Genomic DNA, 20,598 nt, shown 5'->3' with positions numbered 1-20,598 from the left:
TTGTTAACTCTACTGCATGATTTTTAATCACTGAAGAGGTCTCCCCTCAAATAAAATATTTGCCGGAAATTTAGACGGAAATATTTCTAGGAAACATGTTTTTAAATTAATGCAAATATCGTTTTAGTTAAAATATCAAAATATATAATTGATGAATGATTCTTGCTTTTGTCTTTGTAAGTATTCGTATATAAGTTTTCTTTGTGGACTTGTTTGTCTTTCGGTCGTCTTTCGTTTTTAACCATGGCGTTGTTAGTTTTTCCTCGGCTTGTGAGTTTTGAACTTTTCCTAGGTATCTTCCATCTCTTTGTTGTGTATATCTCGACAACATAGAAAAATACTTGGAAGATCATTGATGTAGACTTTTGTTAACTTCTTTGTTGTAATTGTATTCATAAAATGTTCTCTAAAAGAGCTATTTAAAAGGTTATGGCCAATTTACCCAAATTTACCCAATATTTGTTTTACTCACAGGTTCATAATCAGAAAATTGTCAAACAATACATGATAATGAAAATAACACTTTATGAATAATAGCGTCCAAAATGGATCCACATTCCTAAGAAACGTAATAAAATAGTATATGAAGGAGTCTAAATGATATCGTAACAGTTTTTCAATGTTTTACATAAAACTTTTTAAAAAAGTACATTTTATTCAGCGGTACTTGCTGTTTAAGACACTTCTTTTCTCTTTAATTCGAAAATCAGACAGTTTTTTAATCTCTAAAATAACTCTGTAACATGTTCACAATGTTGATAGATATCATCATTAATGTTTTGGGATTGAGTTTCACATATTTGCCTTATGAAATTGTCCCTTCATTCAATCATTATATTGAATTCAGATCTGTGAAAAAGACGATTCAATTAAAGAAGTATGTGCTTATATAAAAAAAGGATTATATAGATTAATGATACTTTGCATTAAGATGTCCTACCGTTAAATAAAAATCCAGGTAAAATGGTTTAGGAGCGTAATCCAGTCCAACTTTCCAACAGGAAAGGATATACGTTGATTGACTTGGTTAAAAAGGAATAATTAGATTGTTTGTTTCTTTGCTATTTGGAATTATTTTTTTCTTAATATGTAGTATTTTCTCTGAAGTAAATTTTATTTGTATTTAAAATTTTTAAGAAATCAGTTTTATTTGTTAACTATATTAAACTAAACACGTTAGCCCTAAAATTTAAATAATCGATTACCGGGGCAACCCAAGTTTTTAAATATGTTATCTATTCTGAGCATATTATTTCAATACATATGTCGTGTAAAAGGGGAATTCCATGCAGTTATTTATACGTAGGACGAGCACTAAAATTGGAAACTACCGTGAGCAGTCATCCGAAGTATTCCCGATGATTAGATATTGCTATATATCTGTCCGTTTTTCAGTTGTTGAATCAAAACCTGAAGACATTTTAAGTATTCACACATATATTTCATGGCAGAACATTTTTACACTAAAATGTATTCAAGAAATAATTATAGGATGTAAGTAGTTTTGGTCATTCAACAGAAGTGCAACATCTGGCGTTTCATTTAACAGTAAATGCACTGCATTTTATTTCATTCGATATTTAAGTACTTATTGTTTTTACAAGGATTACCTTCATGTGTATTGAAGTCAGTGAATCACATATTTGAATGTTCATGACTTCGAAGTCACCTTTCCGCTTGAAAATGAAAACAATACAAATACTGAAAACGAAAAAGGAGATGAAATTAATACATTTTATTTTATTTCGTTTTTTAATTGGTTCCTTATATTCAAACAATATACATAATCATTCAATTAAAACAATTAATTTGATTGCAAGTTTACGGAAATTTTAATATACTTCATTGGTTAATTACTCATCAATAAATTTTTATTGTAGTACTATTAACTAAATGAAAATGAAAAATATAACAGTCCAAATAAGTATTTTACAAACTTCACACAAATTCTTTTTTTATTATTTTAAGCGCTCCTAAGAGAATGGATCCACACACTCGACAGCGTATGCGTCCATGGTTAGAAGCAAAAATTGAGGCCGGACAAATTAGAGGACTTGAATGGATAGATAGAAACCAAAAGATATTTAAAGTTCCTTGGAAACACGGAGGGAAACACGATTGGAATGAACAAGATTCACAGATCTTTAAGGCAAGAAATAATAATTATTATCCTTTTCATAAAAAAATAAAGATGTTTCAAAAAAGATTTGATTATTCTATATTTTTTTACATTTGAAAAAACTTTCTGTTCGTTTAGGAGTTTTTATAATGATTTTATTTTGATTAATTTGTCATGATTATATTTTTGCTGTTAATTGAAAAGTTGTTTGCATAAATCTTTCCTGTAAGGTAAACATTCGTTTGCTGTATTCTCATATGTTAGAAAAGATTGAAACTGTTTGAGAGAATATGTTATTAGTCTGCTGCAGATCAAGACAATGGCTTCACATAACTCTCTCCGGAAAAGCTAACTTTAAACAGTTTCAAATTAAACAAACTTAACCGTCAATGCATTGTATGCAAACTCTCGAATCGAGCGTACCTGATCAAGTTATTTCTAGTAGCACACGCGTTGTGCTCCATGAAAAGGATACCAAACATTTATTTCATAACTTAAGTCAATACTGTAGTACTTTTTAATTGCAGATTCAGCATACTCATTTTTTAATTCATAAAGTTGTAGATTTGGAAAAATAATATTCTGACTATGTTGGTTTTTTTTCTTAGTCATCATGTGATCTAATGAATACAAAATACGCGTTCATAGCTAAAGTTATGTTAAAATGATGTCTTCTGCAATTGAAATTTTCACTGCAGCAAGCTTTTTATTGTAAAAATGGTCAAAGATTTTTTTTTTAATATAACACTTTTTGAAACATCTTTTTGCATCAGCTGGACGTTAACCAACATTCAAGTATAGAGTAAAATTTAATAGAATACTAGAAGTTACATATTCATCTTAGCACGTTGAAAGATTATTATCATTGAACTTCAAAATTGCCTACCAAATAAGGCAAATCGGTTTTCGGGAGTTTTTGCTTTACAAATCTAGTTCAGCCGGGAGACGAAACCAAAATCTCCACCTATGTTTCCGTTTGGACAATCGAAACTTCTTTATAACCTTATAAATTACATTGGTTATTGTTATGCAAATATTTTTAAAATAAATATATCTTATGATTAATTTTTGAGGCAAAGATTTTTAATATTAATTGCTCTAATGATTAATGCTTTAGATTATTTAGAATAGTTACTGCGGCAATTAAGGTTACATCTTCCTCTGACACATTTAGTCTTAGACGGTTTCGGTGTTCTATTTATGTCCTTTTGGTTTTGAACTTCATTGCATTTCATATTTATGCATTTCAGCAATTTGACATCGCATAACCCTTTATTATTTCTTCAACCCGTGTCATACCTTAATAATGATGCCATATGCTTTTATTAATGCTCTTCAACTTTGTATTTGATAAGACTTTCCAACTGTTTTGATTTGAGCGTCACAGGTGAGTCCAATGAAGACGAAACGCGGGTCAAGCATACCAAATTATAAGCCCAGTATCGTTGATGAGTTTTTTATAGTCGAGTTCGCCGTGTATTTCAATATAGTCTGTTATGCCACGATTTTGTCACATCATTAGTAGTTAAAGAGTTATGAAAAATGAAAGCCCTGTAGTTGCTAAATTATTTAACATTGTAGCACATTAGATAAAAAAGAAACTTTTTATTACAGGTCTGTGATGTTATTCATTATTTTTTAATTGAAAATGGGCATCAACCTACGCATGTCCCCATCCCAACCCATTTTATTGTAATTCCGATTTTGGTGTCCTTTGAATTACATGTAGAACTTCATGTTAAATCAGAATAATAAAGATATATACTAATTTATCACTATTTAGGAATGGGCTCTACACACAGGAAGATTCAGAGAAGGAGTCGATCAGTCAGATTGGCCAACGTGGAAAACAAGATTTCGATGTGCATTGAACAAACTTCCAGATATTCACGAAATGAAAACTTATGGAAGACTTGATGGTCCCGAACCATATAGATCTTATAGATTTCTCAGTAAACATGGTAAGTATATGTTATTTGATGAAAGGGTGTAATTATTATTTCCTAAACAAATTGTCATTAATTTTATTAATCAAACGACATTTTGATGATGATAGGACCTGTAAAAAAACATATCCGTTCATTTGCTTACGGTTAACATCAAACTTAAATTTAAATCAAAGCAACAGTAGCTTATCGATGTTCAAATCTCATATATCGATATAACAACCAATACATGAGAGAACTGCATCAACTCTAAAAGGAACGATTCCAAGAACAAACCTGTACAATTGTGTTTTTTTTATAATTTTAATTGAATTGTATGGTACATTGCATTGATAGTGTTTTAGGTTCATATTAGCAATATTAATAACATTGTGTCCTTAAATATTATTCAGTCAAGTTCAATACAGAAAATTGGATTGAAAATACGAAGACTGTTTGTTAGCAGATGTTTTTGTTTACTAGTTATTTACTTTTAAACTGCTATTGTATTGGTCATATAACTGCCGAACATATTCGAACATGAATTGTATGAAACCTTATATATTTTAGTTGAATGTTTATTTTATAAATGTTCCCTTTTTAGAAATCACATACCCGAATAAAGAACCAGTGATTGATCATCATGACGACTCGAACTCCCCAACATCATCACAAGACTACAATATGATGGTACAAATAGTAATAGATCTTCTTATATATTTGAATATTTATTTTAATTGTACAACAACTATTTTCTGCAATTACTTACAGCTGGTAACGCAACGTACAAAAGTTTTGTACACAAATATTCATTACAGTGTTTCCTTATGTTTTAAAGTGATTGTATTAAAAGAAGATTGATATGTGCTCCGGGAGGATGAGCAGTTCCTGTTCCTGTTATATAAAGGCACCTGGCGTAAAGTTTATGACAAGTAAAACATTTGCTCTCATTCAGTCATTGTCATAAATGAAAATAACACTTTATAAATTTGGTACGTCTGAAACAATTTCATGGGTTTACCTTCATCGGGAATGAACAAAGGAATTGGGAAAAGGAGGTCTGGATTGTTGCTTCAACAAACGAAACATATTCGTGTACATCTCTTACGTAATTGTTTCGTAATGGTCAACTGAATCTTGGAGGCGTTCATAAGATTTTCGAAAAGGCTTTACTAATTAGAACCCTTGGTTAAAACACACCACCTCAATTTTTACCTACATCCATATGTATAATGTAATGATTATTTGTTGTAGGACGACCAGAATGTAGAGATAAATTCTATGCCGGAAAAGGTAATCAAAGGTATGTATTACATCATAACTAAAAATAATTGTGTAGTATGTACAGAATGCAAAACTACTTTTCATTTTAATTACGTATTTTGATAAAAGGTGTGCAGTTTCCTTTTTCCCGTGGTTGCTTTGACTATTGAGCCGACACTATATTAAGTGCATCTTACCAATTTTCTATTATTACAATATTACAATATTTGTATTTCATTCGTTTAGTAAAGTTTCATTTCGTTTTGGAAGATATCGAATATTTTATAGAAAATTTATTAAGTGAAAATTTATTTTGTTTTGCCCCATACTGTAGTTGGGGACATAATCCGGTCTGTGTGTCTGACGTTCATCCGTCCCATATCAGGTCAAAGTTTTGTTTAAGGAAGCTCATCCTGAAGTTGTGGCCACAATAACGTATAAGTGCGTACATATGTTCATTAAAGATGCTTACGTTTTAAAATGTATGCCAAATTAGGGTTTGTACCAAATTCGGGTATTTGAGTCACTGTACATGGAAATGTGTCATATTTTCTTGTTCTTATCTTAACTTCAATATATATAGAGTAAACTTGAATTTAATATGAAAAAAGAGCTGTTGGTATATGTCAATGAATCAGCAACCCATCGACTTCTAGAGGTCATGCTCGGTCATCAACAACAGAATAATATCTATAACATATATTAAGCTCTCGATTGTCCCGAGTCTTAAAATTGTGGATAAATTTAAAAAGAGACTAACAAAGATATGCTACAAATACCTAATGCCTTTAATGACAAAAACATCAAGATAAAAGCGGTGCCTGGCATGCGACAGGCATATGAACGTGTGGCGGGGTTAAGTTGGGGTTTTTATATAAAAATTCCCCTTTTAGTACCAATCAGTGGAATAACAAAAAGGAAATAAAAAAAGGTAAACAGCTATGTGTTTTTATTATTTATGACTTTGAAGTTTCGTTTAATGCGAATCCTATTTGAATGCTCTATTTCTTTTGAAATTTTTTTGGTTGAATTTGTTTGAGGATTATATCACATCGTTAAGCCTATGACTTAGCACTTTCTTTAAAAATCAAATTAGTTAAGAATGAATTGGCCAAAATATGAAAAATATCCGGACTTGGAACGTAATATCTAGGTAGATGGGACACCTTGAATGTTATGTTTAATATATCAAATTTCTTTCTTTAGACTAATTTGTTTTGGTGTAGTTTTGCCATATATTAAGCAAGTATTCTAATTAATATCAAAATTATTTTTCGCAAGTAAAATCTCAGGTCCTTGGTTAAGCTCTCCGAAAAATCAATAGGAGGAACGTTATATTGATGAGCGATTGTAAACATAGTAGGACATATTTATACGCATATAGACACTGTTATTGAATATTGAAACTACAGGATTTCTTTTCTCTGGTACTGAAGTTTCCTTATATTACACACAGAACAGACTGCCATTTTAGGTGATTTTCCTGTTAGAACAATACATAATAAAAAAATTATTGATGTAAATTAAAAGAATTATCTTAAATTTAGACAACAGTTGTTGAATTTTCTACGACAGGAATAGACTGCCGTAGCTATATTAGCTATATTAAACATGTATATATTTTTGTCGTTTTTATGCAGCCAAGAACCTAAACTATCAATTTATTTTTGACTGTATATACCACCATAGCATATGGAGGTATATATAAGGTTTTTAAAATATAATTAGGAGAAACCAAAACATTAGAAAGAAATAAAAAGAAAACATATAAATAGTCATTAAGCATTTCTTGTAAAGACATTTTTTCTGCTGAAATTCAATGGAAATGAAGAAACTATGTTTTTATTCAAAACATTATCGAGCAGTTTTATTTTCTTTCAGTATGTTTTAAGTTCAATCTTTGACTCGTGGTTCGATTATTGTCCCCTGGTTTATTCTACTTATAAGGACTTATGCGGAAAGTATACAGATTGTTTACACCAATTTGTTTTTTTTTTCTTTTTTTTTTTTTTATTTCCGCTAACCTGCAGTTGAATGATTGGTTTTACAGGACTTTCGATTCTTTTTGCCCTGTCTTTATTAAAAGATAGATTCAATTGTTGCCATTCACAAAGTTGTTATCAATGCAGTACAATACAATATACAAGAATGAAAGGAGAGATGGTTTACATGTATATTAAAGATTACATCAATAGGAAGTAAATGCATGTTCCATTGAATGCTACATATTTCTATTGTTAATGTCTATATAGACAACAAATTTAAAGGGTATCGTTTTTATGCCCCACCTACGATAGTAGAGGGGCATTATGTTTTTCGGTCTGTGCATCCGCTCGTTCGTTCGTCCGTTCATCTGTCCCGCTTCAGGTTAAAGTTTTTGGTCAAGGTAGTTTTTGATGACGTTGAAGTCCAATCATATGGAAACTTGGTAGACATGTTCCCTATGATTTGATCTTTCGAATTTTAATGCCAAAATTAGAGTTTTTACCCCAATTTTACGGTCCACTGAACATAGAAAATAGGGCGTCCGTGTACTATGGACACATTCTTGTTTATACTATAGTGTAAAATATTTCATGTAGATTTCTTTGTAAAATAATAATGCAATATTTGCCAATGTTTTACTGGTCTTTTGTTAGTAGATCACCTAAGAGGAGAGCATCTCCAAAGTGTTAAAAATATTGCATCTTTACCGAAATTGCATTCGATACTTTTTCCTTAAAATTCTGTAGGCACTTACGATGTTTCAAGTCAAACCATATTTACACGCAAGCAAATAAACGAGTGATTAACAGATAGCGTAAATAAGCATCGTCTTTACTGCATGCATCCGAGCTGCAGGAATTGAAAGAGAGAATTTTGTACTATATTATAAAAAGTTTATTGCGCTAACCACCCCCACCCCCCACCCACCCCCCCCCCCCCCCCCCCTCTTTTTTATATTGCATTCGCAATTTTGTACAATTTAATATGCTGATCTGGACAAAATTCCTCAATATAAGTGCTATAACCTATAACCCTATATTATTAGTTGTCATTGTTAGTAGTTGGTGGAGTAAGTAATCGATCTATTTATTTCATATGTACTTCGTACTTTATTTGGCCTTTTTGTTGATAAGTCTTTTGTAGACAAAACGCGCGTCTGGCGTACAAAAGTTTAATACTATTATTTATGATCAGTTTATGTACCTGCGAGTATGAAATATGGGATATGATGTATTAATTCATGACACAAAATCCCTGCAATAAAAATAAAATTCTTCGATTAAATGAATGCAGAAATCTAGATATGCTTGCATTTGTATCTTCGTTTTAAGAATTGTTTTTCGTTACCAATATTTTAAATGTTTCCAAAATTCATAGGAAAAATCTTCAAAATGAAAATTTATAGAAGGTTAAACGAAATTCAATCATTTAAATGCGCATCTTTTCCCGGTTATTATCTTAATGATACTTTTTGTACAAATTTTAACTTCTCTTTAAAGATCTTAGTATGCGTTGTTAGTCGTTTTTCAATGCAACTAATTGATTTGACATTTTAGTTTATAAATATGGGCTTATCACGCAATATTTGTCTACTGTATGAATATGACAATATTACTGATTAGTATTGCATACATTATAATTGTGAGATTTGAATTGAATGCTGTAAACTATTGCGATATGTACGTTTTATCTACAAAATCAGCTAAAACAGTTTGCAGTATGATAGAAATGAGTTTATTACAATTGTTGATGCGGTGTCCTAGAATAGTTTATTAGTCCAACATGGCAAAAGAGAACTTAATTTCCCAATTCATAGTCAATGTTATATTATCTATCATTCATAAATTACTTGTTGAGCGGACTTTTTGATATACTTGTCATATCTAGAATTTTGTTTTACAGCGTTCCTTTATTATTCGATATCCTCGATAATCTCTTTTAAATCCCATATTTCTCATAGTAAATTATGTATCATCAAAGGGTTGTTAACATGTTTGTTGATTTCTCAAATTTGTTTTGGAGGTCTCGAAATACAATACCAGAGTGACCTTCCTTCCGTGACAGGTGTATGACTTTATATTATTTACATTTTGAAGGGAAATTAATACCTGATTATATTAAAATACTTCCATGTTATTTTTTTGTAAGATATCACAATTGTGTCAAGGTGAAATGTTTTGCTTGATTTCAAAAGATGTTTTTTTTTTTTGCTGTATTGTTATTTATTTTAAATGTCAATACATTTTCAGTAATCTTCTCATTTTAAGTATCTCGTATTTACTTGGAAAATCTGGTAGAATTGTTGGTAACACTGAAATGGAAAATACGTAAGCCAGCACAGCTTTTTCTTTGACATGAATAGAGCACAAACATATAGTGTTTAAGATCGGAATTCCAAGTAATGTTGTAAATGCATTTTCAATAATCCATCGTGAAATTAGTGTTAGTTATAGAAAAGTTTTCTACTTCTAGTTTATATCCCAAGTACCTGATGCACCAGTAATCTTAACAGTTGCAAAAGGCCTAAACTAAATGTCTGTGTAGGATTGCATTTCTTTTAAGAATGTGACAGGCAGCTAAGGAGATTATTTTAATTTCATATACATTTTAATGGCAAATTTTTTTAAACAATACTTACCATAAACAAAAATTATTTTTGCCGGATTACATATTCATATTAGTCTGACTTGTTTAGTCTGAAGCCCTTTTCTTTAATTCAAATTATCATTCACACACGCTCACAACATAATATTTAGACGGCAAAATATACAAAGGAGATGTATTTTTTTTAATGTAAATGTCAAATTAGAATAGTTTAAGATACAGAAAGGTCATCAAGTCCTTAAATTATTCCACAAATATATTTGTCATCATAACGTTCGGACTGACTATAAGTAAAACGTATCGACTACCAGTAATTGATGTGGTGTAAAATTCAGTTGTTGCTTTTCAGCTAAGACTAGTCTTTGGGGATGTAAAGGGATATCAGGATAAACATTGATTCTTAAAATAAGAATTTGTCAGGCGAACTCTAAGGTTTTTAAACACCCCAGGTTTAGATGGCTATTACAAAATTTGGCACAACTGTTTGGGATCTTTGGTTTTAAATGCTTTTTAATTAATTTGATTCTAGCGTCACCGACGAGTCTTGTGTAGATGGAACGGTGTATTTGGCGTACTAAATTATAAGCCTGGTATATTTGATAAGTTATTGCCTCTACTATTTTCATTATGCAAATCCCTATGTTTTATCTTGATGTGTATATAAATGGATTTTCGAAAGGAGAAGGTCCGGTAAGGGCTAATTTTGGCCTAAAATTCGAAGTACACCTGATGAAAGATGTTTGACATGTTTTAAGTACTTTAATGTCTACTTCAGTCGATTATATTAGTTTCTGTTAAAGATTTGAACTGATTTGGTCATTAAAGACTCTCAAATTCAAGGTTAAATATGAAAAATCTATTAAATATGCCATAAAACGTCACTTTTCAGACGCTTATTGTCTAAAATGGAAGTGGCCGCATTCGTATTCAGTCTCAACATTTATATATATAATGTATTATCATTAAATACAATATTTATTAGAATATCAAGACTGAACACAAGTGTGGCCACTTCCAATTTAGACAAATACCGTCTTAAAATTATCACACATGCTAAAATTGTGAAGATTTCAGCATTTGTGCATGAATTAATGATGCTAGTACCTGATGCATGTCCATTGAATTGTCAAAAACAGCCCATATTTATGAAACAAAAGTATTCTACTTTCCAATAAATAGCTAAAAGTTTACATTTCTAACGACTTTGTAAAAGCTCTATATTTTGGGGCAAAAAAGGGGTATTACCGTGCCTACTCCTTTAATCATCTGTATACACCTGTCGCCTCCTACTTAGGATGGTGTGCCTTTTTCCGAGTCAACTAAATAAGCATGTTTACCATTTTAGTTGCGAATGTAGTACGCTGACGTCAAGAGGTTATCTGAAATATCCATTTAAAAGAAGAGAAGATAATAAGGGACAATCGAATACCATGAATCGAAAGAAAACAAAAACCAGACGCGCGTTTCATCTTTCTGCTAGCTATAACCAGGTTTAACCCACCATTTTTCTCGGATAATTCCTGTACCAAATCATGAATATGACAGTTGTTTTTCACTTGTTCTGTTGCTTGATAACGTTTGATTTTGTCAGTTATTATGAAATTCGCCCTTTTATAATTTACCTTGGTATTCGGTAATTTTGTTATACTTTTGTACATAACTCTCATCAGTGACGGTCTAATCAAAGCAGTTGCAAGGTAAAAATAGAATACAACATTGAAGAACAATTCCAAAATGTTATTGTTTCCTACATCTTTTGGGGAAATTAAGACTTATCAATAAAATCATGACAAGTTATCTACTATTGTACAAGTTGTCTTTATATAAAGGGTGTATTTGATATTTTCTAGCACTGGATCGATACCGCCGTTGGTTGACTGCTAGTCCCTGATGGTATGATCAGCTGGATAGTCAGTGATTCGATACTGACATGATTTATAATATACCTACTATAAATACTCCGTTGATAAATTTAGAAAATATTAAGAAACTAAGGTTCCAACTCCCGAAGACAAAGTCGACACTGAGGTGGATTTTGCTATTCTTTGTATGTCCCTTTTTCTGTGATTGTATCTATGATGAGTTTATTTGGTCGTTTAAATAGTTTCGTATTTATACACCCTTTCAAAGTTTTAGATTTGAACGTTCCTAATTTAGAAAATAACAAAAGATTTCGAGGTTGAATTAAACAATATTTGAAATAATAAGGATATGGAAATTATATAGAGCTGCATTAGAAATTACTCTGTAACTTTAAACATAGGCTTTATTGGAAAAAGACGTATGCATATACATGGTGTTAGTTTGAATGTAATGCGTATATAGAACATTTCATTTATGGGATGGGTTGTGAAATAGGGGTATATTCAAATCGGTGACGTTGTTTTAAATCTAAATTACTTGTTCTTTCAGGTGAAATTGATATAGATGAAAACATAATACCATCAGGCAATCTACCGTCAGATTTAAGAGATCTTCGAATGCAACCAATAACAAATGGACTTGCCAAGACGGCTGATGGTATGTTTTATTTTATTTTTAAACGCCCGTTTACGGGACGTATTATGGTATACCGTTGTCCGTCTGTCCGTCCGTCGTCAACATGTCAGACCACAACTCAAAAACGCTTTAACCAATATGCATGAAACTTTGGTGAATTGTTTATATCTATTGACGTAAGCTCCCTTTCGATGTGTATGTTTCCGAGTTATGGGATTTGATTAATAAAAAGGGGGATGTTCCAGTTTTCGAACAGTAACTCAAAAGTGCTTTGAGCAATTTTCATGACATTTTGGTGACTGGTTTATCTCTATTAAAATATTTGTTTTTTATAAATTTCTGATATGACATTAAGTAGTTATGGAACTTTATTCGTTAAAAAAGCGACGGGTGTAATATGCGCTCATGGTGCAGCTCTATTTGACCAAACTGCTTATTCACTACCGTGCAACAACTCAATTAACATACTATGTCGAACCATATGAAACAAGTATTTTTTTCCAAAAATCTATGTATTAAAATTGCCCGAAGCAAGATTGTGAAGCATATTTCCGAGTCAAGAAAACAATTCTTTATTCCAAATATCTATATCATATGAAACGTTGTCGGAATACTAAAGAATACCAATGAAGTTGAACACTCACTTTTCATTGATAAGTCAGATGCACACATTGACATTATACACATTATGGTATTTCCGAAGTTTTTCAAGGAGATATGAAAAATATTGCAGTCATGTTTGTGGTTTGACTTATTCATTTGTATATGTCAAGAGACATCTAGAATGCTTTGTATCTGTTTTATTATACTTTAAACATAAAAACTAAAATAATTCAAAAATGCAGTTTTGAGATCTCTGTTAGCCTTTATAATCTGTTTTATGTTCAGAAATTTGACACAATGTTGTAAGAAACCAGATATATACGCGTGAATCTGTTATACTATAAAGTTAGGTCAAGATTAAATAACTTTTTTGAATAACAAAACAAGTAAAGTAGTTACAATTGACGTTCCGTCTTACTTAGGTGTGACTGAACTCCTTAGCGATTATTTCGTCAATTATGGTATGGATTCTGTGAAATCCAAGCAGCACCAAGTGACCTCTGTTTTGAAATCAGTTCATAAAAAAGAAATACTTTAGTACAAATTTGTATTGTACTGACATTAATTAATACAATAAACTCACATATTCTTTGAAAACCTTTTAATCAAATTCAGACAAAATATGATATTAAATACTATTATTATAGTGACAAACTTAGAAAACAAACAAAAACAGTTCTGTTGGTTATGTTACAACTACACCTGCAGAGATGTGGCTAAGTATTCTCTTATTCAATTACATATATATTTTTTTTTTAGGAATTAATGCCATTAACCCTGCCCAAGGCGAGATTTCATTACAGAACAGAGAAGTCGGTAAGAAATAAGAAAGGACAGTGAGGGCTTTTCGAAGCCATCGTAAATGAAATAAAGCAAAATTGGGTTTTCTTTTAAATACTGAAAATTGTTGAAAATACTTAATTAGTAAATTCTGTCCTTTGAAATGACATCAAGCTCAATAAATCAACATATATGCGAGATGAGAGTGTTTCACAAACAACAAAATATTATACTAGTCTAAAGATTGTACAAAGATTCCGTAAAGCTAAGTATTGAAAAAACGAAATTTTGTCCATTAATATTACAATATATATCAACGAAACAAATCTTACCTTGTGAAAAAGACCGACATTGACAAACTCCTTTCGTTGTGCCGAAATATATGTCTTTTTAGGATATAATTTCAAAAAAGACTGCCATTGACGGGGCCATTTGTCTCCATAAAGTAATGTATTGGGTTATTGGTGGTTAAAGAAATATGCCTTAATTGTCTTTAATGATTCAGATGACAATTGTAAATGATTGTTTTTCCTGCAGATCCTACAATGGTGTTCAAACTTGGATACAGACATGTTGATCTTGGAAGCCATACTGTTCATAACTCTAGAGGATGTCGACTTTATTATGGACCTTCCGATATGGAACTAAATGTTCACTTACAAAATGAGGTAGTTATCAGGTTTTCGTTTTCTTGAGATGACATCAATTATTTTTATATACATATACTGTTACCCATACAAGTCTTTCAATACTCCTGTCTTTCTGTCCAGAAATATTTTATTTTAGTTATGCCTGCTAATCTTCGCCTAAGTGTGTACATTAGTATATAGTGATGACTTACAGATCTAATTTGCATTCGTTCCATTTGACCGATTATGTGTTTTTTTGTGGATATGCGACCCTTATCAATAACAAATTCCATAAATGTATAAATGCTTTTTATCAAACTTGCACGGCATCTGTGTGCGATATGACGCTGAATACAACACTGTCTTTGTAAAAGAAACAGAAATGAAAATTAGTATTCAGAAACTGTTGAGTAATTGATGTCAAATTACATGTAAGTACCCACTTGTTTTTGAATACAAATTAAAACAAATTGAAGTAGAAAACCATTTTTTTGTTAGATATAATTTCCGTGTTCAGTGTCTACGTATTTGGTCATCCAATTCAATTTTTTTTATCTAAAGCTAAAAATAATAATTAAAGATAAGCTGTAAAGATTTATGTGCGATTGTTGGCGTAGTGTAGGTGGTTTTTATTTTTATGTGAGGACATTTTGTTAAAACGTGCAGCACTGTTGACAGTTTATTATACATCTCTATATAAACTCTTTTGAATTTAAATCAACTTTCAAGTGTTTACTTTTGGGTTAAAAAGCATGTAAAGTATGTTTACATCAACCTTTGTCAACAAAAGTTAATTGTCAAATCCTCTTTAATTTCAAATTACAAGTGCCCATAGAAAATTGTTTACTTTTAAAAAAAAATTCCTTTTGGTGATTTTTAAGTGGTAAACTGGCTTTTCCAAATAACTCCCAGTGTATGATACTGTTGGTTGAAGGCGCGTATTTAACATTGGTCCAATGGCTTTTCTACTCCATGAATTGATTACCTTAGCTGTATGTGGCAAAACTTTCGGAATTTTAGGTCCTCGTTGCTTTTCAACATCGTACTTTATTTGCCCCTATAAATCTTTTTATTCGAGCGTCACTGACGAGTCTTTTGAAGACAAAAACGCTCATCTTGGGTACAAACGTATAAGCCTGGTATCTTTGATGAGTTTTTTTAGTATTTATACTCCACTGTTATTATAACAACAACTCCGTTGTAATTTAAACATCGTTGAATCATTTCAAGGAAAGATATGGAATCATCATAAACGTTTACACATGGATAAATCTGTATCTTTCATGAATTTTATGCATCACCTTGAATAGGGAGAGGGGGGGTTAAGAATTGGTAATAATTGAAAATTTTTGGAGTTAAGACATGTGAACGCCTACAAAATCTTTTTCGTCCCATTTTTAAGCGCTATCGAAATCAACAGTCGTCTTATAAGAAAGTAATTTCAAGGTGCTGAAAATAAAAGTGATTGTGGAAATTTAAATAGATTTGATTCCCAACAGTGAAATAAAAACAGGATGTGAGATTATGATTTAATAGAATAGAGAATGGAATGTACATTTGAAACAATTATAATATATGATATTAATAAAACTCATAGAACCTACCAGGCTTATAATTTGGTACGTCAGACAAGCGTTTCGTCTAGATAAGATTCACCAATGACGCGCGAACAAGAACATTTGAAAGACCCGATCAAATATGAAGTTAAAAAAGAGCCTTTAAACCCGAAGATAACATTAAATTTAAAAACATGGCAACATTTTGCAAATTACTGTAGGACTCATAAATAATTGAAATTAATTTAAAGTTCAACTCTCGATCACAAATGTACTTAAACAGGAATTCAGTTTTTTTGTATTTATCTATTTACTTTTTGGAAGTCGCAAGTACTTTTGTTCCTGAATGAATCATGATTTCACTGAATATCTAACAAATCTTCTTTATGACCTCACAATCGGACTATGTCATCAAGTGCAAGCTACTATTTTCATTCACTGAAAGCTTTCTTTTTAAGTTTATAAAGATGGTAAAATAAACGCAAAATATGACTTCGTCTTTCTTTTTAATGTATGGGTGTATATCCGAAATAACAGCAAAAAATAGTTTTAGATTTTTACTACAATTTTGTTTATAACTGCATATTTATTTGTGGGATTTTTGGAAATAAGAGACAAAAACATCTTTGCTTCTAAAAGCTTTTTGTTAACTTTGCATTATGATTGATGATAACTCAGATGACTTATTAATTACGAATGTTCTATAAATTTATCTATTTTGTTAAAAAATAAGAAACTAGTATGATTTTAAATTATTTTCAGAAATCATTCATAAGAGCTGTATTTTTATTTTCTTCAAACTTTTATCATTTAATTTGTCTATGGCCACATTATAGTGCTTAGACTGTGTATTATCTCATAAATTACAATTTTGCTTAGCGTACAGCTTGAAAACAAACATGATAACCACTGCATTTTTAGAATTATGGCACGATATATAACTAAAGATAACAAATAAATATCATTTGTGTCAATACTTTCATACTTTCTGTCAATAATAAAGTAAATTATATTTTTTTTCACAGGTATATGGTCCAAATGATGTTGATCAAGTGCATTTTCCGTTGTGTTTTTTGGAAAACAAAAAGCAAGAAGAAATGACACTTACATTGCTGAATTACCTCGATCGTGGGATAATCATCAGGGTTCAGAATGGTCAGATCATTGCTACTAGAAAATGCAGGTAACAAACATAGAAAGAATTTTATTTCAACGCTTTATAAATGATGACTCATCATATTAGTTTTTTTTATATCTTATATTGAATGTTGCTCAACATTAGTGAATTTGAAATTTAGATCCAACAACGAAGATTTGAAAAAAAGTTTATGCATGAGGAGAACGAGCGACGATTCTGTAAATGAATTTGCTCTCAATTTTATCACCGCAAATTTCTTATAACAATATTCGTATATTGAAGCCAGTATCAAAGTATATAGCTTCACACCTATTACACCCCATAACTATTGTTATACTTCATAGTTTCTATTTCTGAAACAAGTGTAAATTGAATAGATCTATTGTTACGAATAACAATGGATTTTGACCACAGGGTGTGACGAGCGGGGTTTCTGGAAACCCCTGCTTCTACATCCCGAAAACAAAGTCCATTGTTATTCATTACAATAGAAATTGATTATTTTTTTTAAATAGCATGAACATAAGAAATTACTAATAGTGTTCACTACAAGTTGTTTCAAGATATTAAAAAAAACATTTTAGGAAATTCCAATAGCGAAAAAATATTAAGCATCTATTTTGAATAAAAAAAATCCTTCAAGGGAAAAATAATTTGATTGATAGCGTTGAAAAACTAAATTTCTGACTCCGACAAAAAACATACCCCCCCCCCCCCAAAAAAAACCTTTGAAGTTAAAATGGTTGCTCCCTAAATACTCCTTTGCTTGAAGGTAAAATTTTTGATCCCAGTCACATGTCTCTATTCTAAAGCATTGATCTTAAAAAAAAACAGGGTTCTAACTCCCGGACCCCCCCCCCCCCCCCCCCCCCCGTGGATCCCGGTCGTCGGGTTTCTAATCCAAACACACCTATCCCTCAGTGTGTCCGAATATGAATGTTTGATTATTCTCGAGATGGGGGGGGGGGGGGGGGGGGGCTTCTTTTTTTTTTTTTTAAACCGTCACATAAAAAATACATTTATGATTACCTTCATTAAACTGATACAGGTAAGTACTTTGGGTTATACTATTGCCTTTATCTTTAGTCTTTTCTACCAAATCCAACGCTTAACTCAAAATGTTGTCCGTCTTATACCCGTCCATATTGACAACTGCATACAAGGAGCATGATGTATTTTTTTTTGTGATAAGAATGCACGAAACGGTCAACCTTGAACTTTTGATCCATATTTGCACCAGGATTTAACGGGAATATGCAAAACAGCAACTTTGACATTTGTAAAATCTACTCACTTGTCAAAGTTTGAAAGAACATAGCCAAAGTAAGGTTACAGTGGGGTTTCATGTAAACAAAAAATATTTTTCTTAAAATTCATGGTTCGATTTTGTCAATAAATATGCTATCCATTCTTTTTCATTTAATAACCAATGTTAACAAATATAGGGTTTAGAATTGGGTGGAAGTTAGTTATACACCTCGGGATACGGCGTGTCTGGATAAGAAACCCCTCCGGCCTCCGTATAACTCGGTGTATAACTATTACATAATATCAACAGTCTGCCAGAAAAGATAACAAGCAAGCGCTACAATATATAGCTAAACTGTCTGCCATCAAAGATATTGACCGAGCGTAGTTCAACGGCATTCTTTTAATTCGTTATTCCAAAATACTTTTATCATTAATTACAGTTTGGTTATTATTCATTCAACTCAACTGAGTATTCGAGAATCCTCGCACGATTGACTAAATCTGTAATTTCTGGTTTTTTTCTATAGTAGTTGTGTTTATTACTTTCATACACCATTTTTCACTGGAACGTGTATATCTTTTACGTTAGTGTTATAGAAGAAAACCAAAAAACTTTCTGTTATAAATTTTAGATGTACCATATTTGTTCAACTACACAATTCCCCAGAGCCGGTTAAATTGAACCGGGATGAACCAACTATAATATTCGATTACTTTAACTGGTTTGAGCCCAGTTTACATCGATATATAAATGATAAAGGACCACGTCCTTCGGCAGAGGTTATGATCAGCTTTGGTCAAAAGTGGTGTGGAGGGGAAACTGAATTCAGAAACAATCTAATATGGTCAAAAATCTACCTGGAACAGGCATATCAACAACTGTGTAAGGTATGAAATTAACAGTTATTTTTTTGTGTGTTTGTTTAAAGGGACTTAACTCAACTTACAATACATCCGTAAAATTCCATGCATTTTAGTTTTATTTGCGTACTGTCTAGCGTTTAACCTTCAGCGAATGGTTGAGAAACTCGATCTCACATACTTTTAGCTCCAGGTCACCTTGTTATTTTTTTTGAAGACAACGACGAGTTTCAAAATTATTATGCTGTGACGCTAGCCTAAAGACACAAGGTGCCTAAAGACTTATATACACGTGGATGTTAACTAGTTTCCTAGTAAATATTCGACTTTCCAAACCCCTTTTTTCAGTTAAACATGACATAAACAGTTCTTAATGGCATAGTGGCCATCGTATTGACAAAGCGTCAATGACTTCTTTTTCTAAAGAAGGGAAACTTCTAGGTGTTTGGTGGGCTTTTTTTTTTGTACAGATACTTTCGATTCTCAGCTATTTATTATAAGAGAAGGAGTATAACAATTTTCTTAACAGGACTTTCATTTGTTTGACTGAATCATTAATGTTCCACAGCAAAGTAGTTAAAGAGTTTGTCAGTTAGTCAGTCGCAATCTGTTCTTGTCTTAATGACGTTTTCATTATTATTGTTAATAATATCTAACTTTTAAGCAATAACAGTCGTTTGAATCACTTATTCATTTTTTTTAAAACTACTTGATTATGAAAATGACTTTGTATACTTATTTAGTTGACGGAACTGTTTTCTTCTTTTTTTACAGGTAACTTGCTCAAGTCCACTTTCTCCAAATATTGAAATATCGAGATCAGATAACATTGACCAATTCTTGAGACACAGACAAGAAGCTGTTAAACAGTTAAATGGTTACACATGTACATAATGCATTTGTATTTACAAAACAGATTTTTAAATATGTGATTGGTTACTTAAAAACAGATAAATTGTCAATATTTTTGTACCGTAGATTAATAATTGTACATGTTTAAATTTCATACATGATTATGCTAATTAAAATGGATAAAAGCATTCAGTAGCACTCTATACCAGTCTCCTTTATACAATAATAATAATACTTTATTCAGAAGCATAGAATATACATGTTTACATTAAATTTTTCAAATACATAAGTGTCATATTAATAAAAAATAATTATAAATACTCATATGGCAGAGAATGACATTAATCATATGGTGATAAATAAGGAATACAACTACACATTACTGATTTATTCAATACTGCTAAAAAAATTTCCAAAATTATTAAGTTCTTTCACATTGTGAACTGAAAGCAACAGTATAAGTTTAAAAGTGGATGGTTTTTGTCAGTAATATTTCTGAATATATTGTTTTCTTACATCACTAAACCTATCA

At 31.2% G+C, this 20,598-nt stretch overlaps 2 protein-coding genes across 2 annotated transcripts in view; one reads left to right on the top strand and one right to left on the bottom strand.

The window, feature by feature from the left end:
* The window catches only part of LOC127701324 (mitochondrial ribosome-associated GTPase 2-like), a 560,717-nt gene that overhangs the window by 466,983 nt on the left and 73,136 nt on the right, over positions 1-20,598 (bottom strand). The window lies entirely within an intron of this gene.
* LOC127701370 (interferon regulatory factor 8-like) lies at positions 1,398-20,402 on the top strand. The gene is made up of 11 exons (XM_052205266.1): positions 1,398-1,494; positions 1,969-2,149; positions 3,903-4,080; positions 4,649-4,734; positions 5,299-5,347; positions 12,310-12,417; positions 13,759-13,815; positions 14,317-14,447; positions 16,990-17,147; positions 18,986-19,241; positions 19,989-20,402. Exons 1-11 carry the CDS (start codon positions 1,445-1,447, stop codon positions 20,106-20,108), a joined length of 1,374 nt encoding a protein of 457 aa, XP_052061226.1. The 5' UTR covers positions 1,398-1,444; the 3' UTR covers positions 20,109-20,402.

Source organism: Mytilus californianus, unplaced genomic scaffold (genome assembly GCF_021869535.1).
Source record: "Mytilus californianus isolate M0D057914Y unplaced genomic scaffold, xbMytCali1.0.p SCAF_5, whole genome shotgun sequence".
In the NCBI taxonomy this organism is placed as follows: domain Eukaryota; kingdom Metazoa; phylum Mollusca; class Bivalvia; order Mytilida; family Mytilidae; genus Mytilus; species Mytilus californianus.
This window is presented reverse-complemented; position numbering and strand designations above follow the sequence as displayed.

Coding starts and splice junctions, on each gene's coding strand:
- LOC127701370 (XM_052205266.1), top strand. CDS start 1,445: ATGGCAGAACATTTTTACACTAAAATGTATTCAAGAAATAATTATAGG. Junction 4,735..5,298: donor CACAAGACTACAATATGATG/GTACAAATAGTA, acceptor TATTTGTTGTAG/GACGACCAGAATGTAGAGAT. Junction 13,816..14,316: donor ATTACAGAACAGAGAAGTCG/GTAAGAAATAAG, acceptor TTTTTCCTGCAG/ATCCTACAATGGTGTTCAAA.